Genomic DNA, 25,475 nt, shown 5'->3' with positions numbered 1-25,475 from the left:
GGGTCTCCTTTGATTAAGAAAATAATCAACGAAATAGTGCCCATACTGAGGCGTTTTGCGAGAAGGATATGTGAGTGTAGGATAAAATTTATTTATTTTTTAGTGTTTTTTGTATAACTTCTTATGGTTTCCCTTTTAATATTTTTTCTGAGTCCCGAGATACGGTTAACATTAATTTGGGAGTCATGGGATTCAAAATAATATCTAGTACGTTTATATGATTGTGGCAATAAAGATTTATTAATTACTATTATTCAAATGCGTGAAGTAAAATCTAAAGTAGGTATAGCGAGATTTTATTATCATTCCACGACCTTTGAAATTCATATTTTAATATTTGGAAATAAAAAACAGTATCCATTTATACATAATTTAACGTCATGAAACATTCAAAATGTACAAATTATAAAACAATACAATCACCAATCATTTGCAACACAATAAAGCTTATTAACTTACTAAAATAATAAACAATGTATTTAAATATAACACACATGTTTGCGGACAATCTGCATTGGGTTAAAGCAGGTAACAAAATTATTAATTTGTTAAAAATAATCATTTATTAAATATATTCTTACAGGAGTTACACCCAATTCAATTGTACATTATTACATTCTCATACAGCCAATTCAGATACAGATAGATATGTATAGCTAATTTATACAGGCGATATATTAGTTACATTATTAGAGTTTCTATAGCTACTCTCATGTTTTAAATGCGGTTTTGTTGAAGTCAATTAACAAGTCCCTCGTATAATTTCGTATAATTAAGCTGTTTTTTGTTAGCTATATCAATTTTTACTTTTCTTCACTAGCATAGTTGTAATACGGTACCACTGCATTGCTGAGGTCTCGGGCTAGGTCCCCGGGTCGGGCAAAGTAAGCCCGGAGTGTGTGATTAGCGCAATTTGGCGGTAGGCTCGCCCTCTATCGCATAATGGGACAGAATGCGTACTGCGTAATGCGGGTGCGTGAGTTGCACCTCTGCCTACCCCTTCGGAGATAAAAGACGTTTGTATATTTCCTCAGTAAAATGGGCGTCAAAGTTTTGAACCGACATAAATTACCCATATACTAGATTAATTTTTTTATACCATAACGCTGAAACACCCAAAAAGATTTTGGTGTAAAAGATCACATGAAAGTACAAAAATAATAATAACAATGAAAATTCACGCGGAATTGATAAATCAAGCATACCGTCCCCGCCGTCGCAAGGAACGAGCGGGACATGTGCGGTGCCGCGGGGTGGGGAAGAGTGTGCTTGTAACGGTCGGCTGTAGTAGTAGGTATCAGGGAGCGACCGACATGCGCTGAATTTTTATTAATACAAAAGCTTGACGAAATTTTAATATGTTTTTGGGATAAAATATAACATACGTTTAAAATTAGTGCAATGGATTGTGCTACTGATTCCCGATAAACTAATTTCAGGTTTGTTTTGATATAAGTACTAAAAATAATCTATACTTTTTTAACACTTGTTCCTTTATAAGTAGGTTCTCTTTACCTCTACCTCGTATATTAGGTTAACGATACATCCTTAAGTTTAAATTTTTCATGAAGCTTGTTGCCCCTCAGATTGTCTGCATACACTAATAATATAACCCTGCCATTTTCGTGGATAATGCTTACCTAATAAATTTATTTAAGTATGATCACAAATAATTGCGATATTAATATCTATTTCATATGGTATCATTGAGTTTAAGTACATACAATTATGACTACAACATTTAATATAAATCATTTCGACTTTATAACAAACTGTAAATTTACTAATAATCTTAATAATTTTGCGTATATTTACAGCAAAAACATTACAAACCTATCGCTAATGCTAACATTTCGAGCACTTACCGACGAAATTGCGAGAAATATCCCAAAAGGTCTTTATTAATTCTAGTTGTAACATTTCCATTGATTTGCCCTTCACAGTCTTACATAAAACCTTATTTACAAATATAACTACGTATATAAACAATATAAGGTACTTAGTGTAATCAAGTTTGGCAAATTTTAAAGTTATCAATTGAACTCTTGATACAACGGGAGTCAGTCAATACTTATAATTATCTATCTTATAAGTTGTAAGCGTAAGGGAGTGTAAACAAATAGCAATTTATCGTTACGAAGTGATTCATTTTAGTATTTCAATACTGACGATCGAAAGTCGAATATTTAGACAAAAAAGAATTACAGCCATTTTTAATAACCAATAGCAATCGATTTTTCAATCTATTGCCAAAATCAACCAATCAGAACAAAGTATTTCTTGACGATAACAAATGAATTATAAGTATAGTTTACTGACAAAGTATGTTAGACTTTAAATCCAAATAATAAATATTGTTGACTGATGTAGATGTATAGAGAAGTGCCGCCTGTCGACTATCGTTCGGATCCACTGCTATCTGTTTAGATCCCCTGGTATCAATCCCATTAACAATAATCGCTAAATACCATCGTTATGTGCCTTTGCCACAACCAATAATATATAACTAAAATTACTTGTAATGCACGTAATGTGGAGGCCGTAGTCTGTTCTTGTAGCGACGTGGTTGGTTAATTTTAGATTCAAAGTAGCCTAAATCCCCACAGACCTGAGCCCAACTGACACAGAATCTTAGAGAAGGCCCGTTGGAGTTGGGACAAATGCATTAATAAAGTATTTAGATATATGCATCACTATTTTGACCCTTCCTTGTCTGAGCCACGACAAGCTTTATTTTAAAAGTCGTTTCTTGGCGAAGAACATGGCAATACCGATGACTGAGGAGGTGGTGGCGATGGCTGCGACCTTAGTAGCTCCGATTCTCTCCCCCCACAACCAGCCTTGGGGCAAGCAGCTGACGGCATGCGTGATGTCCAGACACAGTTTGCCCATTACCACTGCTTGGAGTGCCAGTCTGATGTCGAGGTTCCGTCGGATGTCCGCGCCGCCGTTCTCGGAGGAGGTTTGAAGACTATCACGGCTCCACCACAGATGTCGGACGGAGCGGGACGTTCTGGACGGAAAATTATGATCATCATTTATTTTAGTAAAGTTTTTAACTCATTATATTTGATAAAAATCAAATTGTGATGTGAATACAATTAGCACACATTAAAAAATAGACGCAATTTTTATTTACAAATAAATCTGGATAGTTTTAAATTAATGAACAAGAAGACTATTTTGATTCTAGACTTTCGTCTCATAAGCGAGACCAGTTGAAACCCCATCAAAATTACTTTGTATTGTAAACATTTCTATCCTTCCTTGTCGCTGTAACTCCTATCTACTTGGCTACGGATGGCGTGAGCATGGATGTGAGCAGTAAAATCTTTATAACAATAGCCTCATTATTCATTGTTATATGTCAAGACGATATTTCAGATGCAATTTTTTGTTTACTTCATGAATACAAAGCATTATCTATTATGTACCTACAAGCAATGTTATTAAATACGTCGTTTAAATAATATGCGATTGTAGCAGTGTTAATTTTGACGATATTTAAATTTGGTACCAGATAATAAGAACCCCAAAATCGACTTGACTAACCGATTTCTAAAGAAAGCAGCGTGAAAGTACTACTATTATATATAAACATATTACACGTACTGTATTAAAGATATGAAGAGCGACGCGGCCCACAGCGCGGTGCTGATGATCTCGAGCGTCTCCGCCGTCTTCTCGTTCAGTTTCAGTACCCCCACGTCGTAGAGCCAGCACGCCTTCTCCACTGGAAGGAACGCCTGGTCCACCGCGTTGGCTAACACACCGAGCGCCGCCGCTGTTGTCGTCGACTCCTGGAGAATATAAATTTTGGTAGTTAATTCTGATTGGTATTTTAACATGTACTTAAGGAGCTTGGAATTGCGATTTGAATTACGACTACTATAAGTAGAAGTAAAAGCTTGGGATTCGAAGACGCTGATTAGGTCCCAATTATTTTTGCACTTGTATATGTCAGGTATTTCGTATCTCATAAATTTACAGTAGTTTATTACGATTTAAAGGGCATGACGTCATTACGGCAATTACAGGAAAAAAATTGAAATGGCGTTTTAATTTTATGATAGAAAAATTAATTCCGTAACTAGACTACTTTGTATTGTATGATAAATTAAGGTTAACCACACTTTTTAGTTCCTATACGTACATAATTGACTTTAATATGAATAAGACGTTCACTTTCTTGGTCTAGTTGCAGCGAGTAGGTATGGGCTATGGATCGGGAGATATCGGCTTCGAAATCGGTCGGTAAAATTTGGTGTAAGGACACATAGACTAACACAGCTATGTAAGTGCACGTATATACGCCGTTGTGTGCGAATGCTGTGTCACACCATGGCTCCCATAAAAAAAGCGATATACGCCATTATTAGAACAGTACGTCTACTAATTTGTTACTACTACCATCTAAGTACGCAGCGGTATATAACATACTTGTGAAGTTTCAAATGCACGCTTACTCCAGTTTTGCAGTTTAGTTGTAATCAAGAATCCTAAAGCTAGAGCCCTAACTCGCATAACAAATTCTAAATTTTCTGCATTTATTGTCGCCTGATTTGCCAGACAGCGCGGATGTCAGGCAGCCTATCATAAATAAGGCGAAGAAATTAGTTAAGCACACTCCATTCAGGACAATGGAAAGTGGAAGCTGGCTTGTTCCTGATAGTATCAATTTATGCACATGGTACGGATATTTAACTAAGGTGCTATGAGGAAAAATATTTTTAAAATTATTTCATAGTAACAGTATTTTTATCTATTTAGTACCCGCCGGGAAATGTGTTTTATATCCTCATGTAGGTAGATCTTAATCTAAACTTGATCAATTTCGATTAATTATAAATATTATCAGCATACTTGTATGAATTTAAGGCGATAATACATTATTGATGTACTAACCCTGTCGTTTAAGGCTCGATATACTATTCCAATCGCTAACTTCGGATCAATCCTAAAAAAATCCAAACATAGCCTCCCTCTTTTCCGTCGTTGATTAAAAATAAATTAATATGTCCCACATAATTAACTCTGATTGGTCCATTTTTACTATCGATCCGAAAGTACTGAATAGCGATTAAGATTGTTGATGGAATTGGCCGTAAGTCGTGCATTGTCTGTTACTTAATTGGTGTTAAATTTTTATTAAATACCTTCTTTGAAAACGAGTATTCTATTAGCATGCTTTTATCAAAGGCGCAATTTGGTCATGGAACGTGTTATTTTAAATCAAAATCACAGAACAATTTGATTTAAACAAGAACTGCTTGAAATTGGAATAAAAATATTTGCCACTAAACATATTGTTAATTGCAATAAGCTTAGTGATCCACGCACAAGTTGCATCACAATCTATCCCTTATTAGGCTTACTCACATGTCTCCCCAAGCCATAATTGTATGTGTGCCTGATCATGGGTATGTCGTCGAAGAGACGCAGCATCATGCGCGCGCTGGACAGACGCGAGCCAGCCGTCTGCCATGGCTTCTCGTCCTTCACACAACCATACAGCTTGAACGCGTAGCATGCCAGACGGACCACCTGTAATCAATGGATTGATAGAGGAAATCAGCATTACAATGAATAATCTATTCTACAAAATCTAAAACTGTGTTATTTTGTGATCTTGTTGCGGGGCATAAGTTTTTTCAAACAACTAAAGGAAAGGTAGCTGGTGTTTAAGGTTGTTCCAGAGATAAAAGTACCTATATCAGTTCTGATCAGTTATTTTAGTACAACAAGATACCCCGAGGGCCGTCCCGTACGCGCAGAAGAAGTCCGCTGCGGGTTTTGCTTAATATGACGTTGTCGGGTATACTGGACATAAGGATTCGGTCCAATGCTTGCTCGGATGATGCTATACGCCCGAGTGTCGACATTAGGCTCTAAGACCATTGAAATCAATAGAATCGTTCCACTCACCCTTCAAGTGGTGGTAGCGATTACACATTTTTTTTCGAAAAAAAAAGGTAGCATAGAACTTGCTATTAATTAATCAATTAATAATTCTGTAATTTTGAGCAGTAGGTCCAATAATTAAAGTGTTTAAATGGCTTCAGCTACAAGTGTATGGAAAGAACGAAATATGTGTATTTAATATCTTTATTCTGTTAAAACTAAACAATTTTTTTTGGATTTTATTGTGGTTTTTTGTACAAAAAAAACATAAAAACTCTTATAAAATCCGAAAAATAGTTAAATTTAATGTCTTATGAATATGTATATGATTTCTTATGTTTATGCGAATAAACATAATAAATCATTATCTTTATTCTGTTTCCCAGATATTGTTTACTAAACACAACAATAAGAACATCGATTTTGTATTTAGATAGTTGTATCTGAGGTGGATTTAAGTTAATCTGCATGGCTAGTCTAATCAGGGTTCAGTATCAAGATATCTTGTTGTTAAATAATATTAGCCCTGTAAAGTAAATCCCCCAGACCTGTTCTTGAAATGAAAAGAGTCTGTCTATATTTTTTAAAACTTTTATAACTTCTGTTAATTTTGTCCTTATAATATAATAACCTTTTGAAATATATATATAATACTCCATTTTAGGTACACTAAACAAAAATATTGATGTTGTTACATTATATTATGGATAATGATATCTTAAATCCGAATATTAGACATTGAAATAAAACTTTTTTACAAATTTTATAACAGTTATTTATATTATTATTTTCTCCTGACCTTTCCAAGACTTTGCAGTCCCTTTAACCAAGAAGGTTGGAAAGTCTTCGAACGATTGGGAGAAAATTATAAATTAAAAACTGTGGCAAAATCTGCACAATAGTTTTATTTTAATAAGAACATTGATGTTTTATTTAAGTTGTGTTGTTATATAAAAACATTCAAAGCAATTGTTGCACTTGAACCTTAATTAGTTTGAGCTAGATATTAATTACAACTTTCACATTCTTCAAATAATGATCTAACACTAATGATGTAATGATTCTTAACAATATGAAATACTGAGACTTTAAAAATGTATACTTTATCTGCTTTACTAGTACTATAATAGGTGTATTACACTCCCTTCAATTTATGACTAATTTTCTTAGACCTATTTTTAACAAAGTTTGAAAATGTGGACACTAATTATATATTATATTGTAAATGACATATATATGATACATTATGAAGTTAAGGTTTTTATAACAAAATTTGTACAAATATTGAATTTTATGTATCATCTAGTATTTAACAGAAGTAGAAGTAATTTAGTAATGTTATTCCTACTAAGATACTTAGAGCAAATAAAAAAGATATTAGTCTACTTTGTAGTTAGATTTAAGTATACAATTCGCTGTAGAATATTTCAGCAATAGAAAATAGTTGGACAATGTAATAACATTTGAAAGGTACTGCAGGCCGCCAGCCTAACATAATTTAGCCCCTGGCTGTGGACTCGTGTGACAAGTAATAACACATAACTATGTAAATACCAAGGTCGAATTGTTTCCGCATACTTTACCTTATCTCTCCCGTTGTAGCTCTCCAAAAGTTCGCACATATCTTCTGTGATTGTAGACATTTTGAGGGAGAACGATGAATCCTTTTGTCGTCACGTTATAAAGATTTTCACTGATAAGTTATCTGTGTTGATGCGAACGGACCGCGGCGGCACGTTGCGACTGCAGCGGCGTGCGTGGCTACCAATTTACAATTGTTAACTATCACATTTCGCCGATGTGCTAGTGTTTTGCAACCTTGGATTGGTTTCGAAAGGATTTGCTACCGATACGCGATACTCGACAGCTGACCTGTGTCCACGTCAAACTGACATTTACGTTTGCGAATGCTGTTTTCATGTGATATGATATGTATCATATCTTTATTTATAAATATATAAAAATAGTTATCTATTGTTTATTTTGTTTGAAATATTCAATCGTAATATTTTTTAAAAAGTTTATTAATTATATTTTATGATTGTCGCTTCAAAATGTAGAATCTTATTTAGGTGTAGCTAAATTCGTAAATAGGTCTTGTCAATGTCAGATTGTTTATGTCAACTGTCAACTGTCCATTATTATTTGTCAATCAGTGTTGCCAGAAGGTTACATTTCTTACATTTTTCGTTACTTTTGACCCCCTCGCGTAACATGTAAGTAATTTTTATATTTAAGGCAATTTTCGTAACTTTTGAGAACAACGAGATTTGTAATACAATTTTTTTATTGTAAACAGTTTACGAACGCATTTCTATTCAACGCCTCCAAATTGAATGCACCTAAAACTGGCGGGTCTAAAAAGTATTTCAATCCATATCACACTTAGAGGTGGCTCGCCATGACAAAATGAAACGTATCTTGCCTACATTAAAACTTGATTTTTGCTTGAGTGTGCGCGCGCGCGCACATTTCCTACTTCGCGAGTCCCCGCGGTTTCGTAGCTACAGAAATGCTAGCCCAAAAACGCGTAAATTAAAAACAAAACAATAATGTAACTTTTGCAGCAAAAATGTAACATTTCAGGAAACGAAATGTAACTTACGACTCAAGGGCCCTGGCAACACTGTTGTCAATGTCAATTCGTAAGATTTGTTTTCATTAAAACACGTTGAAAATAATTATTTATTAAATTATTAACAAGGATCCTTTATTTTGAAGTGAATTAAAATACCGTTCCATTGTTAACGATAAACATATTAAAAGGGCGGATGTAATAAAAAGCCTGTATTCAAAACTGCAATCATGCAAGTTTTCTCTATATCTGATATTCCCAATTTTTCTAAGAAAGAACGCATAGTGGTTGTAGGAGTTATCGGAAAGTCTCCTTATCGATATCCTAACAAGACCACACCACTTCTATCTACAGTGCAGAGTGAAAACGTAAGTAAAGTTTACCCTTAACATCAGATAGACAATTAGTATACTAACCAACACTTACTGACAACTAACGGCTAAAGTTTTAAACTATCATGATTATACTTGCATATCATCTAAATTTAATATATATACCATATTAACTGCTCTTAATGTCAGCTTTGTAAATATTATTAATTTCAGACTGATATAGAATGTCATTGGGACGAGAGACGCGGAGTTCTCTATCTCCATGCCGTGACACACATGGACACAAAGTTGCTGGCTGAGTTAGCAGAGAACCTAAGTGAAAAGTCCAAGAGCACAGTGAAAGATGCAGATGCCTCTCACTGGCTGGTGGCGTCAGGAGAGCTGGCCATTGATTCCTGCAAGCTTATAGCACTGCTTTTCCAACTGTGCCACATTGTGGTGCTTTCTTCACCAACCTCTGTGTTTGATATTGGTTATTTGCAACTGTTGAAAGCAATTGATTCATACAGGTAAATGGGGTATAACATTTTTTTTTATTGATTTCTTTACTCAATATTTTATTCTAAACAAAATCAACGAACCTGATAAATTTTGCTTCATGAGTATTTTATGTCATGTTTCATAGTAATCATACCATACCTACTACCTTATACCACCTTCAGAATACAACGAAGAAAATTAGAGATGTATCAACATGAGTCTTTCACTAGAATATAACTTAATTAAAAAACCTAAATACCCTAATTACACACAAAATATAATGCCTCTTAGACAAAAAAAAATAATCCATGTTTACAGAGCCGAACTGTCAATGGATGCATTATCAGCGCTGACAGGCGCCGGCGCAGGTGGAGCGTGGGAGACCCACAGTCGCTGCTGCTGCCCACGCCTGCTGTTCCACTTCAGACGTGCGCCGGCGCCGCTCAAGAAGGCGCCTGCAGCGCTGAAGAGGCTAGAACACTCTGTTGAAGACCAGCTGTATTTTATATTCAGAAAGGCCAGAATTATCACAAATGTCTGGTGAGTGTTGAGGTTATCTCAAACAATCTATTAGTCTTCAATGTGTGCCTATAGAATATTGCACCCATAAATATACCTATTGTATGTGCATCAATAAGTGAGATCATTATTGACCAAAACACATTTGTTAGTCTTCTGTAATAAACAAATCCGAATTATCATTAGTGTCTCACTCTTTATAATATTTCATTTCAGTGCCAAATCACTCTTCGCGATACCAAAGAACGAAGAGTTCGTGTACATAAGCACCGATGACGAGGTTGGTAACGCGCGTGACGTCAGCCAGCTCGTGCGCGGCCTCGTGCGGCTGTGTGCGGGCGCGCCCGTCGCCGCCGCTAAGACCGAGCGCCCTGGCTTCGCGCAGTTCGTGCAGGCTCACGTAGATCTGGCGTTTGCGGAGGGCTTTGATGATAATGTTGGCAAATATGCTATGAGCACTTCCTTTTTTGAGGTATAGTTTATTTTTGGTACCTGTTGGGGTAAATTAATAAGATGAAAATATATTCTTTTTAATATAATTCTAAATATTATGATTGATGATGTAATTTTTAAAAATATATACCCATAATTTTCCTGTTTTGTTGTTTTTGCAAACTAGCTAAACTATGTAGAATTAACTGAAGAAGGCTATAAAGTGATTTATTCATTTGGTAACTTACTTGTTTTTATAATATTATTATGTTTTTCCAGCTACCCAGTGCATCGAGCTGGCGCGTGGCCGCGAAGGCCTTGTTGAAGCTGTACACGCGCGTGCGCAAGGTGCCGGAAGGCGCGGAGCCGAGCGGCGCGCTGTTCGACGCGCTCGCTACCGATGTGCGCTTCTCACAGGCGCGATGTGCCAAGGTATTAAGTGTAGCATCTGCAAAGGTTCCATAGGGGAATGGGTATTTTCTCAGAAATCTATTTTATATAATTTAATTTATGAATACTTTATATTCTACTTTATTGGATAACCGACGTGTGAATTGAATTTCAATTGAAATGCATGGAAACTTTTTGATGTTTAATGTGATCTGTCTGATGTTTTCTAGGTGCTCCCAATAGCTCAAGCTTCGTACGCCGAGGGTCTGCCGGCTCACTACTCGAACCAACACCATTTGCACAAGGTTAGTTATCAAATAATAACGTTTTGCTTATATGTATTAACTATTTAAAAGGAGGAATAAATTTATGATTAGTTTTTCCTATGATATTTTTGTACCTTTTCTGAATGAATGAAATATAGTGCTTTTGCGTCGTATTGGTTATTTTTAATTACAGTATTATATACTGTATGGTGTGTACCACACAGTCTTTTAATGTTGTTGAGGTTGTGTTGTAGTCAAAGACGACCACTTAATGATCACGTTATTTATTTGAGTTCACAAAAGTTGTTTGTTAAAAATAGTTAAAATGTAAGTAATGTTGATTGCACGGTGGCGTTAGGTGAACTGATGCGAATACATTGATATAATAAAAATGACATAGTAACGTAAAATGCTGACTCGCCCGTGCAACTATAAGTACACGGCGAGTTACAATGTGCGGTTTGTATAGCATAAACCGTACATATACAGATTTATTTAGTATATTCTCGTTATATACAATATTGTCTATAGGATAGGTCCATCGTATGCAGACATATTTGTCAGGTTGTAGATTGTAGTGTGTCGGTTGACGGGGCGGTGCGACTGTGCAGGTGTCGGTGGCGCTGGGCGTGCTGGAGACGATGGCGCGCGGCGCGCTGGCGGGCGGCGCGCGCGCGCGGCTGGCGGCGGCGTGCGCGCACACCTACGCCGCGCGCCGGCTCTGCGAGGCGCCCTCGCTCACCGGACACCCCTGCGCGCTGCCGCTGCAGTAACCAAACACCCTTCACTTTACCCACGTCCTACTACAACGACGAACTATATACACTTACACTGTTTGCTCTACCCAGTCACCTCACATTTTACTTAAATATATAAAAAAAATGCATGGATATTTCGGCCTTTAAAATTTAATACGACGAAATTTTAAAGGCCGAAATATCCATGCATATTAATTATTTTTACGTTTTTCTTTCAACTGCGAGAACTAATCACTAACTAGACGTGAATTTAAATTCTTTACTTGTCAATACTTGTTTAGTTACCCAGATTAAAGGTGAAACAAAGTGTATGAAAAATGGACCTTAAGCTATAACCTTAACCCACAGTCTCGAATTTTATTATTATATTTTTAATTCTTAATATTTTTTTAAATATACAAGTATGTAGTCAATGCAAGTAACGTCTGTTCTATCGACGATATAATCTATAGACGCCGAATAGCGAAAGATCGAGTTTAAAAACCCCTTTAACTAATAGATTAAACATAGCTTACCGTTCAATATTTTCAAGTCAATTGCAACCAATACTGAGTTTTATAAATTCTTCCATATAAGCGATCGAATATTATAATGGCCCCTCACACATATAGTAATCCAAAAATTCTACCATATAAGCGATTTGATTTTATAATGAACCTTCACCCAAAATGTTGTGGTAAAAACACAGAATTTGTATGGTCATAATGCCAAATATCTGACATTAATACCATTCTACACTTTCGCCTATACACATACTCAATATCTACCAGTAGTGAGCCAACATTGTGATGTGTACAGTGACAGCGGCACGGAGCACTCGTCGGGCGTGTGCTACGTGTCGGCGTGCAACTGCGGGCGCACGAAGGTGTCGCGCGAGGACCCGTACTCGGCGCGCGCCGCCAACTGCGCCTTCTACGCCGCGGCGGCGCAGCGCTGCCAGGCCTGCCCCACGCTCCTCGCCATCGACTTCCCCGTCTTCCAGCCTTCTACGCCTACTTACAAGTCAGTATTTCCTATACGTGCACAGCAAAATAATTCTAGTGCACCTGATGGTTACTAAAAAGGGATCCCATAAAATATCGATTGACGAGAGATGATTACCTTTGGACAGTCGACACAATTATGCCGGCCTGTTGGAACTGGATATTCACAGGCTAATCCCGAAATGCGATACATTTACGTGGGCCGCTATGGCGTGTTTTAAAACCTTGTGTACGGTAGTCGCTATCCGGGCGGATATGAAATATATCAAATATTCATAAAGATTGGCATTGGATTAACGCTCATAACTACGTGGTTAGATAAGACTAGATTTAAGTTTATCAATACTAGCAAGAATCTTGAAGAGATCTATGTCTAAAATTTATATAATAAGAGTTAAACAATACATGAGAACAAAAAACATAATCATTCCAGAGCGGCAGCAGTAAAAGGCGCATCGAGCGAGGAGCCGAACGAGACAGTAGTGGGGAGGCAGTCGGAGCTGAGCTCGCTGTCGGGCGGGTCGGCGGGCTCGGCGGCGTCGGCGGCGGAGGGCTCGGCGGCGGGCGCGTGGTCCGGCCCGCACGCGCTGTCGCCCGGCTCGGCCGGCTCGCACGCCTCCAACGACGACGACGACGCCGGCTACCTCGTGCCGCTCCGGGGAGACGCTGCTACAGGTTAGTGTGGTACTCTTTCTTGGCCATAGTAAAGTGACCACACAACACCTCATGGTATGTTTACCACTATATAATATTGTAGTATATACACAGACTGATCCCGGAACGCATCACTTACGTGGGCCGCTATGGCAAGTTTTAACACCTTGTGTATATGGTATCTGGGGTCCATATACAATGTTGACTGGTGAGAGATGATTTCCGCTCGGCTGTCGCCCTAATTTTACCAGCCTGTTTGAAGTTAATATATACAGGGTGATCTCGGAACGCGACACTGTTACGAGGATCACTATTGTAAAGGTTGAGGTTAGTAACGAACAAGTTCCAACCAGTTTTTAGACATCCATTTTTGGAGTCATAAAGCATGTTTTTACTAACTTCATATCGAACAATAACATTTTGATAAATAGTGGTAATGTAATGGGAGGACATAATACGATAGTGGTTTGATTTAGACTCTTTAACACGTTAGCTAGTTATAACCATAATTTATTTTATATGGGCTTGACATAGTGACGCCACTGCATTGATTGACGAGAAATCATTGCCCCTCGCTAGTCAACATAAATATGGCGGCCTGATTTAACACATATTCTGTACAAATATGCAGGATTTGAATAAAATGAACAGCTATTTCATTTGTCAATTCCAGAGAAAGTAATAAGCCGCCAGCCGTCGACGACGGAGTACCTGCCGGGCATGCTGCACACGGCGAGCCCGGCGGGGCTGCTGCCCGCGTTCCCGAGCTGGTCGCTGGTGTGCGTGGGCGCCTCCTCGCTGTACTCGCACAGCGTCGGCCTGCCCGAACACCTGCAGCCCGGCTTCCTGCCGCACACCAACTTCCTCATGCCGTGGGATTGCGCTGTGCGGTGAGTCATTAAGTGTTTGATTCATGATCGAAATCATTAATGATCTTAATCGATATCTTTGGATCGATAAATAAAGTATACCAGGCAAATTAAGTCACCAGTAAACACGTCAACAAAATTTATTCTGATTAGTGCACTTCGAGTCCATAACCCTGTTTGCGTCGTTTCTAAATGGTATAGTAAAAAAAAACATTTTTATGGTCATCATTAAGGGAAATAGGAAGCTCAATTAAAACATGGATTCGATATAATACGCACGCAATTTTATGTCATTACCTGTGTATTATTTGTAATAATGTCAATTCTAAGCAAAGACTTAAGGTTGGTAATAACCAGTGGCGGCTCATCCGAAAGAGCGCTGGTGCAGTGCACTCCCACGAAAATTACATACTTAGCTAATTTAATAATTTATAATACATAAGATCCTTACATTACATTCTTTATATTTTACTATGCCTATAAAAAGTCTATTATATTACCTATATAGGTACATGTAGCGTCAATTTGTAACGAGTGGAGCGCCAGCGATTGTGCTCCTATGAAACGAAGTTTAGTATGACTCTTAGTACTGTATTCAATGAGTGCGAAAGAGAGAGATCGACTCGGGCTGACGCGTGAAACAAAAGATATCGTATGAGAAATTAGCGTAGTCTGGAGCGCCGCTCACGCGTCACTCAGTTGTCGTTCAGCCAGCCGTGCCGTGCGCGCGCCGAGTATTAAAAAATAGTTTGTGCGCGATATTTTGTGTTAAAATGAAAACATACAGTATATCTTTTTTAAACAGTGTGAAAAGAAATGCGGCTAAATACAAATAAAATAAATAGTAAGCTTTAGTTTTTCAATTATTTTTTTGTGAACCCCCATCAAAAAATTTCACGAGCCGCCTCTGGTAATAACTGCATTTATTTATTTGCAGCGCTGTATTTGTTTTAATTATTCGTTTCCTGACAAGTCTCCTTACATGCTAATTGTAATGATTGTTATGTTGTGTTCAGCATGGAGCAGGCGAGCCTGTGGCGCGCGGCCGTGACGCGCGGGCGCGGCAAGGCGGCGCAGTCGCACCTCACCGTGAAGATCTTCATCGGGTTCGAGTACGAGTGCCCGCGCGGACACCGGTTCATGGCGGCGGCGCCGGGCGCGGTGATGGCGGGCGGCGCGGCGGGCGGCGCGGGCGGCGCGGCGGGCGCGCGGCTGGCGAGCGCGGACATGCCGGCGGCGGCGCCGTGCCTGTGCCGCGCGCCCGCGCCGCCCGCCGCCGTGCTCACGCGCGTGCACGTCGTCACGCCCAAGGCGCCCGTGCACGTCACGCTCGACCCCAAGGTAGAATAGATTTACAGTGAATTCCAATTTATGTATACATTTTTTATCTGGAAAAGGAATAAGTGCATATAGGCCTTCCAATAGTAAGTGAGCACTGTTTTTGAGCAGTAGTGTAACTTAACATAAGATTATCTGCCAAAGGTGGCCGCCTTTTTATTTTTTTATATTAAGACCAATCAGCCTCAATATCTATATCTGGATGTGTCTGGCCACATCATATCATTTCTAATTTTGAATCTGTCCTTTGTGGCTCTCTAGCCATACCCAGATGTCAATTTAATATCCAATTGGCGTTAAAACAAGAATTTCAAAATTACAATTACTTTTTAAATTTTGAATGATATAAAGTACTTACATACTATAAGTAGTACAGTCAGAACCAGAAAATGTATGTTTTTTTAATCAAATGTTTGTTGTGAAGTGCGAGGTTCTATAAAGAAAAAACTGTGTTATCCTGGTTTAGTTTGAACCACATAAAAAAAATTATTATGTGAATCTTTAATTTAATAACAAACTATATAAATTTCCAGATGCAACCAATAGCCGGGGGTCCGATCTTCGTGCCGCAGCCCGCGGGCTCTCCTCCCATCAAGTTGTCCGCCTCCGCGTACTGGGTGCTGCGGCTTCCGTACGTGTACTGCGACGAGCGCGGGTGTCTGCCCCGGCCGCGGCCCGGCGCTTCGCCCCGTGTCGGAGCCCTGCTCGCGCCTCTATTCGGCCTGCAGGACTAGCAGGACCTGCCCAACAATAACGGGATTGTGATCATTCGTAAAACTAAGAAGAAGAAGTGAACTCAAGTATGATACTCCAGACCTTGGCGTTCAGTGCTGGATGTGAATTTTAACAATCACTGATAAGGCTAAGGAAAATAAGTGAAGTGTTTGATAAGTCCAGACATGCTGTGCTCTATGTGGACTTACTTTTTTTTGGGAGTAAGGTGCCCACCATATTCATTGCCAGAGTTCAGCATTGTTAGTGCTGAATGTCCCTGGTGCATGGTCCAGGGCGGTCCTTAATTTTCCCCGTTGTCAACACCAGAAGGTCCCTGTATGTCGGATATTGGTACCTCCTGGCTACTAGCGACAACGGGCATCCACAAAGGAAGGGGGCAGGATGAAAGGGATAAGAATGAGGAGATTTGTACTACTTGATCCTTGAAAGGAGTTGTAGTGCCGAGTGGAGATAGTCTATGGTCCTTCAAAGTGCTTGTATGTTGTCTATCATAGGACAGGACGTATACAGACTACCGATCCTATATCGCCCGTATGGAGTTGGAGGATATTTTTATACCCTTTGGACTCATGACAAAGTACAGTCAGACTTGGAATACTTTTAGACGAGAATATTTGTGTAAACACATTGTATTGGTGTTATTCATATTTATAAGCTAATTTGTAACCCATATGTGTACCTAGCTCTGTAAAAAAGGATTTAAGAAAATCCATGGGCTAAGTACTTTGGAAGATGTCCCAGAGAATGTGTTCTTTTTGTATGTTATGCGTAAATAAGTCTATGAGAGATACTTATGAAAATAATTAAAGTAGAGGAAATGTATTGAATAATAAAAATTTAAACATATGAGTGTGTTTTATTGTATTAAGGTTTTATTCACTATTTTTTTTTATAATTTAAATAACTTTATACACTTTTAAAAAAATGTCCTGTATAGGCGGTAAAAACAATTTGAATTTCGAACCCTTGTTTTGTTTTGTTTGAAAGTAAGGCCAACAAACATGTTTATATTAAAATAAAAAAAGGATATTAATCTAAATAAAAAGATGGTAAAATTAGAATCGAGCCAATGTTATTATCATAAATTTATTTAAATTAGTATAACCTTGAAAACAATTCAATAACTTTTTCACGCATGCGCATAATGCGGCAAACCACGTGTACTAGCTACATAATCAATACAAATACTTATTAATAGGCAATTATATCCGTAAATGAGATCCTCTCAATTTTAGTATTAAATTTAATCATAATGACAAAATAAACATCACATTTTTATTACTTAAGTCAGTAAACTAACTTAAAATATGTATTGGTGAAACTATTTGCTACCTGAGCATTTATCTCATATAAATTATTAGTGAATTATATTTTTATGAAATTCAATTGTGCGGAAATTGTCTTTCAATTTATCCACTTTAAGTCGTTCGACGACTTATTTTCTTACATATATACCCAAAATAAAACAATAAAGCAAATTTATTAACACTAACTGATTGATTCATTTACTTTTACTGATTATAAATTATTCTCAATATTAAAAGCACCTAAACTAATTTTATAAATTAAAATATTCGAAATTCAAAATAAAAAGTACTTTTCCGTTCGTTTCCGTCTGAAGTTGTGAAGGGGGCGTGGTGCGTCAGTGGTAGGGTGTGGGAGGGGAGCGCATAGTGGGGTAGGAGCAGCTTCTTGCTTCGCAGCGAGCTGCTATTCCGTCAGTCGCTTGTGCGCCGTCGCCGCGCGAACATCCCAAGCAACTAACCGACCGGTGTATATAAGTTGAAACTTTGCCGAACTTTTGCGGCACTTATGCCGCTCCTACATCAGGTGAGTTTTTATTACAGTTTGCAAACTCTGCTCATATGTTATTTCTAATGGCTTACTATGGCCTTTTGTGTGATTTAATTTGTGAATTTGTTTTCGGGTCTACCGTCCAACGGTTTTTAGAATATTCATTTCAAATTTTTCACGTCCTTTCTGGACTACCCGCACTTATTTTCAGAACTAGATATACCAATATCCCGTTTTTTTTTATATTTGCCAGGTTTCCCATTGACATTCTCACTTAAGTGTAGTGTATGCAGTTCTTGTTGGAAAAAATGCAACATCCATATTTCGAGTATTTTCGGTTTACAACGACTATAGATATTGACTTTTGTGTGGTGAGCTATGTTCCTCTTTTTTAGGATAATGCTCGCGGAAGCGGCGGTTCCAATGAAAATCGCCGCTCCCTCGCAGAACTCCTTGGGTTAGATACGTCCCAGATCCCTGAGCCGCCGCCCGCTGCTGCCGTCGGCCCGATGCCCAATGTGAGTAAACAAACTTTTACACTATAGAAAGTGGTGTTTTATATCTCTTAAACATTACAATTAGATTTCAAAACTTTCACTTGCGTATAATAGATAGTACCTACTCAATTAAGTAATTTTATTACTTCACTACCTTCACGATTTAAGACAAATGGTTCAATTTGAATTGTTTAACCACGAAAGCCAATAGTCCCACGTTGGGCGCCAATTCGCCGCTAAATTAGGTTTAAAGAGCTTTATTCTCATAAGAAATATAATACATTTCACTTATAATGAGATACATAAATTTGTAACTTAAAGTAGGAATATTCATTAGTCTCTGTTACTCGTCGCGATAATATGTAGCTTAAGTTTATTTTTAAAAGTATTTACACTTTCACTGTCTTTCACTTTATTCGGTAATTTATTGTACATCTGAGCACCCTCATATAGAATGGTCTTCTTTCCATAGTTTGTCCTTGGCTTAATTAATCCTAGTTGATAATTATTTCGAAGAGAGTATTTATTATTTCGTACATTTAGTTGTATGTTAGATCTGATAGTATTAGTAGTGATTTTTTTTATTAAGACGCATGTGCTATATTTGTATAATTGAGTTAAGTTGAAAAATTTATGAGCGTTTCTAAAACATTGCTAGAAACTTCAAACTACATCCAAAAACAATTTCATATATTCTTTAGAAAATTTAAAGCGACCGCTCCACCACGTTGGGCGCCAAGACTCCCAATATTAAGGGGGCACACTTATCAAATTTTAAGTGGCAGGCTCGCGTAGGTTTTATTGTCCGTTCATAATAATGTAGCATACGACATCCGGTTTGATGCCAGTTAATGTACAGTGAAGGTTCGTGCCAACAGTGGGCCGCGTAATGTGCACCCAGTGCCAAATGCCGACCGGATCGCAATGCTTTAATGCACTTGCATTAGCTTGTATAGCCTTCGGATTTGTCTATGCTTTGCATCGGAGACTCGAGCCAGACGCTTGTTTAATCGCGTCTCGAGCGCTCCTTGAGGGGCGTCTTAAATTTTATTTTTATTGTACTATATTCTAGATGTTCTTTGAATCCGTAGGCTGACTGCCCACTGGCTCTTTCCCGCCTACTTGGATTCGTTTGAAGGGACTATTGATTCAATTTTAGAAATATTTCCTTTGAATTATAGCTACTGTTGAGTCTTGAGGTGGAATAATGAACTAAATTCGAAGTTAATAGGCATACTTTTAGATTACTCATGACAGATTGGATACTCCAATCCGATATTTCCCGCCTACTCTATTCTAACTAAAGTAATCCTTCATTCGACAAGCTGGCACTTGTACAAATAAATTTAAAATGTTAAGCGTGCGCCCGTAATTGGTATGTTTGGTTCTTGTATCTTCTTTGTATCATGTAATCGCGAACTTGGCAGTCTGGCGTATTGCCGGCTATTGGCATGGCGCTGGCAATTTAATATTATAGGCCCATGCCAAGGCTGTGTACGGCGGTTAATCGCAGCCGCGCTGCGACCCGGAAAACTCGGATACAGGATTTTTTCATGCTTGTTGCGCTCGATGAAACTAGATTAGACAATGTCTAGACGATTTCGATTTCTATAGGTTTACGCGTGATACCTATCACCTTTTATTTATACCCAGTCTTAATCTTGTGGAACTACCATAAGTGTCTTGTTCTATGCTCAAATCGGTTTGGGTCTATTTGAACACTGTTTATAATAGCTCGTCTTAGTCATCTGCTCCATATCTAATGTTTTGAATTTCTTTTCAATTATGTAAATGAACCTAAATTTTTAGTACGTCCAGAGCGGTGGCGAGAGCACGTGGCGCTGGGAGGAGCCTCGCAGCCCGGAGGCGGCGCAGAGCCCGCGCGCGCTCGTGCCTCCCGGCTGCTTCCCGCCGCGGCATCCGCGGGCCTTTGCTAGCTACAGGTAGGCTTTGAAATATTACTAAATATTTTTTAGATTTAGTCAACGTTTCGAAGACATTCCAGTCTTCATAGTCACACGGGGGACGATCTTTCCCCGTCCCTAAATGTTTTCTTTCATGTAAATATAAGAAATAAGGCAAGCTTGTCTCGTAGAGTCTAATTTGTAATCTTATTTTCAATGGCATAATTTTCTTTAGGCTTCAAGAATTTGTACTGATCTTTTTTGTTCGTGATGTTTAACTTTTGCGCAAAATGGATTTTCGATCTTCACTTAAAGGACCTAGTATACATCTATTGCAATAAATTAGTCTAATCCTAATAAGCATACCGTATGGTTTCATACAGTTCGGTAATTCTACCCCGATCAGTTGGAGATAACTGTCTAATCTATTGGACTTCTATGTTGGTTTGGTTGCAGTGAAAGCGCACAGCCGGGCCCGGGTTGGCCGGAGGAGTCCACGTCTGGTCAGGGCATCACCGACCTCGTCGCATCCTTAGTAAGTACTTGCTTTTAGTTTACCTTTTCACTCATCTATAAAGTTACGATTTCATTAACTTTCATGCTTTTTAAACATTTATAAAGCATCTAAAGTCTTTCATAATAATAGATTTTCAACAAAATTTCTACATATCATTTACCGTTGCAGCTGCCTTAACACTTGAGATTAATTTATTCAGTATAAAATGTTTCAAAGTTAAAAAATCCTCGCATGGATCCTTTGGGTTTTTAGACTATGGAAGGCAGCGACCACTTACCATAGCTCTTTTGATCCTCAATTATAAAATCTTAGTGTAGGTAGTAGTAGGTACAGTAAGTGTGGGTTTCAGAAGGCCTTGGCGATGCCGGCGCCGTCGAGCGCGCGGTCTATGTACGCGTCCGTGCCGCCGCCCGTGCGCCTGAGCTACGACCATCTGGAGAAAGCGGTCAGTCTAATTTTGTATTCATGAACATTGAGCCTTACTGGATATCGCTTCTTTATTCCCGAAATGGTAGGTAGATGGAACGAGGGCACCCGCTTTTCACATGTTTCTATTACAAGACTTAATAGGGTGAGTTATGACAAATTTCAAACTCCGGTCTGATCCTAAGTAAGAAAACTCAATCGCTGCCCTACTTGGGACCTCGGCAATGAATACCGCGCACGCTATATTCATCGAGGCAATCCTTAGTCCTGCCAATGCTAAGTTTCAAACAAAACTAATTGTAAACAGTGTTCGGTGTTCAAGAATTTTGAATGGATTTTCATTTTGTTTTAAATGAGCTATATCGTTTGGTTCAGGTGGAGCCACACTGGGCGCCGGATCACGCAAGTGGCACTTCTAGGGACAACCGCGCCCATCTGCTCCCGCGCCGCGCATCTTTTTGTAAGTATTACCGGCACTTGTGTTCATACCTGTATCCAATCATTTTGGATCCACTTTGGATTTGGTATATCTACCTATTTAAGAAAGCGTAAAATATTCTGTTAAGTAATTTACCATGTATTTAATACTTCGCTGAATCCGCATACGTACGTGCATTTGATGACCCTTGTAAATTTTTCTATTACCGTTTCACAATTAATGAAAAACTGTTTTTCCGAATATTCCATCTTATCCTTGAGCTATTTAATTTTGGCGAGTATAGGTGGCGCGGTATCGAACAATCGCGACCGTCCTGAAGTGTTGGTCTGGAGTGGCGCCCTGCCCCCCCGCAGCGCCGACCCTGCTGGCGGCTTTTCCGCAAAAGTATTCCTAGGCGGGCTACCCTGGGACATCACAGAACAAGCTCTCATGCACACGCTGAGGCACTTCCACCCGATTCGGTAAGAATGTATTGCATATCTAGAATTATATTTCTGTGCAGTCGAATTGCAAACAGTTGTGATAAATTATGGATTGCTTGTGGCAGGATATAGAGCGGCTGTATTTGATATAAACAATGGGTGCAATAACATTTGGAAATGTTTTCTGTATGAAGCATTGTGCGTGTCCGCAGCGTGGAGTGGCCGGGGCGCGAGTGCGGCGGCGCGTCGCCGCGCGGGTACGCGTACGTGACGCTGGAGAGCGAGCGGCGCGTGCGCGCGCTGCTGGCGGCCTCGCGCTCCGACGGACGCGACTGGTACTACCGCATCGCCTCGCGCAAGATGCGCACCAAAGAGGTACATATTCGTTTTTAATTCAAGTAGCTTTGTGTATTAAATCTTTAAATATTGAAATCTTTTGTGATTATACCCCAATAAGTTTCATAGCATAAGCGAGTTGATACTATGATGGAATATGGTGCAGGTGCAAGTGATCCCGTGGGCGGTGTGCGACTCTAACTGGGTGAGCGGCGGGTCGGCGCGGCTGGAGCCGGCGCGCACGGTGTTCGTGGGCGCGCTGCACGGCATGATCAGCGCCGCCGGGCTCGCCACCATCATGAACGACCTCTTCTCCGGCGTCGTCTATGCAGGTACGCTAGTGCGCATATTTCTATAGATAAAGAAACTGTCAATACCAATCCAGCTTGGTTTTATATTTAGTCTACAATGAGATTTCCAATCCCTAATATAATCAATGTAATTTGACTACTCAACATTAAAACTGAACTGCTTGCATACATGTGCTTTCCTACGCATTCTCATTTTCAATTCGTTGAAATTAAATTTCCTGATTCTAGTCTCTTGTAAAATAATTTTCAATGTTAAGTGTTAAAAGTATTTTTTCATTTATAACCCTTGTTATAGGCATAGACACGGATAAGAACAAGTACCCGATCGGTTCCGGGCGCGTGACGTTCAACAACGTGCGCTCGTACGTGCGCGCCATCTCCGCCGCCTACATCGAGATACGCACGCCCAAGTTCACTAAAAAGGTACAATCAATTGGCACTCTCCTATAGATACATATATACATGCATACATACATAGTATCACTCTATCCTATAGGGTTAGGCAGAGACTGGATTGCCACTTTGCATACTTTGATATACTTGTCGCGTACTCGCTTGGCATGCTACTCTCTACTATAGACATCAAAATCCATGAGACTTGGATTAACACGGCCATTTAATCTGCTCGGATGAAATTGATTAAAATTCCACCTTTAGACCACTCGGAGATCCCAGGTTCGAATCTTGGATCGTGTAAAGTAATAAAATTTTCTGCTCTGCATCAGCTCGAGTTAGAATTTGTCCTAGATATTGTGATAGGCTCTCATCACATCAGGGGAACACTCATGATGGAAAATTAGGGGATTAATATTTCGGGGAGAAATAATCTGTAATTACTACTAACCTAGATCAAGAATCAAAGTTTACAATTTCCTCCTAGGAATAAATTAAACAACGAATCTTATTTCAGGTGCAAGTAGACCCTTACCTGGAGGACTCGATGTGTTCTGTGTGCAACTTGCAGCAGGGACCGTACTTTTGTCGTGAGCCCATGTGCTTTGGGTAAGTGTCGATATAATGACCTTATAGACCATATTAGCGATCTGAAATTCGATCTTCATTCAGGGATTGATTTGAGAATTTATTTTGCGGTAGGTACTTCTGCCGTTCGTGCTGGTCGTGGCAGCACAGCGCCGACAACCACAAGCCGCTCATGCGCAGCTCCAAGAGCGGGCCGGCCGCCGCGCCTGCGCCCTCGCCCCCCGCCGACCGCGTCTCCACGCTCTGTCTCAACGGACTCTACGCCAATAATGATGGTGAGAACGATACAATCAATTCATTAGTCATTTTTAAATGCGTAAGATTAAAGTATTCATTGCTTTAGACTGTTCAGCTGCTTTATTTGAAATGGTCTTTCATATTACCTAGGTACCCCGTCTCCTGCGACGAGTGGCGCGAGTGGCGCGAGCGGTGCTAGTGGCGCGAGTGGCGCGAGTTGCTCCAGCTCGGCGGAGCAGGGTGGCTCGGAGGCGGGCTGGCCGCCGCGCTGAGTCGCCGGCGCAGCGGCGATATGTGTCGAGCCGCTATTAAGTTGGGCGCTTCGCCACCACGATAGCTTAGTTGTAAGGTTGATTTTCTGACTGCACTGGAATGCTACTCCCAATGCTTCAAACAAATATTGACAATCTATATCAAACTTATATTCCCTCTATAATATAGATATCGAAATTTTTATAGTTAATCGATTTCAGTGCAGTCTTTTCAATCGATAATCATTTTAATCGATTTAATTATGACGCTTCTCAATTTTTACTAGTTCTAAAGACGAAGGTGAAAAATTGTACAAGTGTCTATAAGAAAAATTGATCAGTTTTAATTGTAGAAATCGGTCTGGTTCGCTTTAATTTATCGAAATTTTAACATAAAATTATCTACAATTTGCCATATCGAAGGCAAGCCTCGCATATGAATTAGTGACTTGATTAGGCTAATTGTATTAATGGGACTGAAATATGGAATACAGCTTCACAGGCCGCGCAATAAGGCTCAAGTTCGAAGGACCACTTCGCTAATTAGATTTAATTCCATATTAGAACATTGTAACTCTAGCCAAATTTAAATTATATTGTTAGTGATTTTTTAAATATTTTAAAATACGCCTCTAGGCTGTCCACTGAAGATTTTAATAACATTTTAAGCTTTTAAAATGTAATCGTGATTTTATAGAATTTTAGTAAGCAATGGAAAATGAATTGTTGATTTTAACTGATCGCTTGTTACTTGATTTTAAACTAAATATACTAATGTTATTGGAAATAAATCATTATCAATTACAACGTATTTTACTTTCTCCTTCCTCTGTCTTAAGTACTAGTTCGTATTTACTCAAACGCCAAGTGCCGGCTTTTAATAACTTTTAGGGAATTTGAGAATTTATTCACTATTGCATAAACTATCCCAAGTTCGATCATATAAAATGTACTAAGGTATTCTGATAATGCTCTTTTCAACATGACTCAAAAACAAAAGTAAAATATTAATATTTTGACACAAACTTGTCGAGGGACTGCTCAAGAAGTATTTTAATCTCGGCGATCCGGGGTTCGGTCCCCTCATACAAGTTGCGTCAGAATATTGATGGGTATTAGTGATTTGCA

General features: G+C 39.0%; 3 protein-coding genes across 4 annotated transcripts; 2 read left to right on the top strand and 1 right to left on the bottom strand.

The window, feature by feature from the left end:
- Positions 1-356: 356 nt before the first annotated feature.
- On the bottom strand, positions 357-7,778 carry LOC115447527 (peroxisomal membrane protein 11C). Its single transcript, XM_030174638.2, has 4 exons — positions 7,485-7,778; positions 5,380-5,544; positions 3,613-3,800; positions 357-3,013 (listed from the first exon to the last, which is right to left on the bottom strand). The coding sequence occupies exons 1-4, from the start codon at positions 7,542-7,544 to the stop codon at positions 2,731-2,733; spliced, it is 696 nt and encodes a 231-aa protein (XP_030030498.2). The 5' UTR covers positions 7,545-7,778; the 3' UTR covers positions 357-2,730.
- Positions 7,779-8,536: 758 nt separating this feature from the next.
- Positions 8,537-17,078, top strand: LOC115447718 (protein SMG8). Its single transcript, XM_037441032.1, has 12 exons — positions 8,537-8,844; positions 9,022-9,317; positions 9,607-9,828; positions 10,024-10,279; positions 10,519-10,671; positions 10,860-10,934; positions 11,507-11,664; positions 12,452-12,655; positions 13,070-13,311; positions 13,964-14,180; positions 15,176-15,500; positions 16,031-17,078. The coding sequence occupies exons 1-12, from the start codon at positions 8,707-8,709 to the stop codon at positions 16,229-16,231; spliced, it is 2,487 nt and encodes an 828-aa protein (XP_037296929.1). The 5' UTR covers positions 8,537-8,706; the 3' UTR covers positions 16,232-17,078.
- Positions 17,079-17,963: 885 nt separating this feature from the next.
- On the top strand, positions 17,964-25,129 carry LOC115447606 (cytoplasmic polyadenylation element-binding protein 1). 2 transcript variants are annotated; one of them, XM_030174761.2, is made up of 13 exons: positions 17,964-18,062; positions 18,422-18,544; positions 20,333-20,466; positions 20,884-20,962; positions 21,297-21,389; positions 21,746-21,830; positions 22,093-22,270; positions 22,444-22,606; positions 22,734-22,899; positions 23,174-23,301; positions 23,789-23,880; positions 23,974-24,134; positions 24,247-25,129. In XM_030174761.2, exons 1-13 carry the CDS (start codon positions 18,045-18,047, stop codon positions 24,366-24,368), a joined length of 1,542 nt encoding a protein of 513 aa, XP_030030621.2. In that variant the 5' UTR covers positions 17,964-18,044; the 3' UTR covers positions 24,369-25,129. The 2 variants fall into 2 exon arrangements, with proteins under 2 accessions (XP_030030621.2, XP_030030612.2); XM_030174752.2 differs by having other exon boundaries at positions 21,294-21,389.
- The last annotated feature ends 346 nt before the right edge of the window (positions 25,130-25,475 follow it).

Source organism: Manduca sexta, chromosome 21, assembly GCF_014839805.1.
Source record: "Manduca sexta isolate Smith_Timp_Sample1 chromosome 21, JHU_Msex_v1.0, whole genome shotgun sequence".
Taxonomy (NCBI): Eukaryota; Metazoa; Arthropoda; class Insecta; order Lepidoptera; family Sphingidae; genus Manduca; species Manduca sexta.
Note: the sequence above shows the minus strand (reverse complement) of the source record. Positions and strands in the feature narration are given on the sequence as shown.

Coding starts and splice junctions, on each gene's coding strand:
- LOC115447527 (XM_030174638.2), bottom strand. CDS start 7,544: ATGTCTACAATCACAGAAGATATGTGCGAACTTTTGGAGAGCTACAAC. Junction 3,801..5,379: donor ATTATGGCTTGGGGAGACAT/GTGAGTAAGCCT, acceptor TATATTCTCCAG/GAGTCGACGACAACAGCGGC. Junction 3,014..3,612: donor CTCTTCATATCTTTAATACA/GTACGTGTAATA, acceptor TTTTCCGTCCAG/AACGTCCCGCTCCGTCCGAC.
- LOC115447718 (XM_037441032.1), top strand. CDS start 8,707: ATGCAAGTTTTCTCTATATCTGATATTCCCAATTTTTCTAAGAAAGAA. Junction 14,181..15,175: donor CCGTGGGATTGCGCTGTGCG/GTGAGTCATTAA, acceptor TGTTGTGTTCAG/CATGGAGCAGGCGAGCCTGT. Junction 15,501..16,030: donor ACGTCACGCTCGACCCCAAG/GTAGAATAGATT, acceptor ATAAATTTCCAG/ATGCAACCAATAGCCGGGGG.
- LOC115447606 (XM_030174752.2), top strand. Junction 18,545..20,332: donor CCGTCGGCCCGATGCCCAAT/GTGAGTAAACAA, acceptor CTAAATTTTTAG/TACGTCCAGAGCGGTGGCGA. Junction 23,302..23,788: donor CGCCCAAGTTCACTAAAAAG/GTACAATCAATT, acceptor ATCTTATTTCAG/GTGCAAGTAGACCCTTACCT.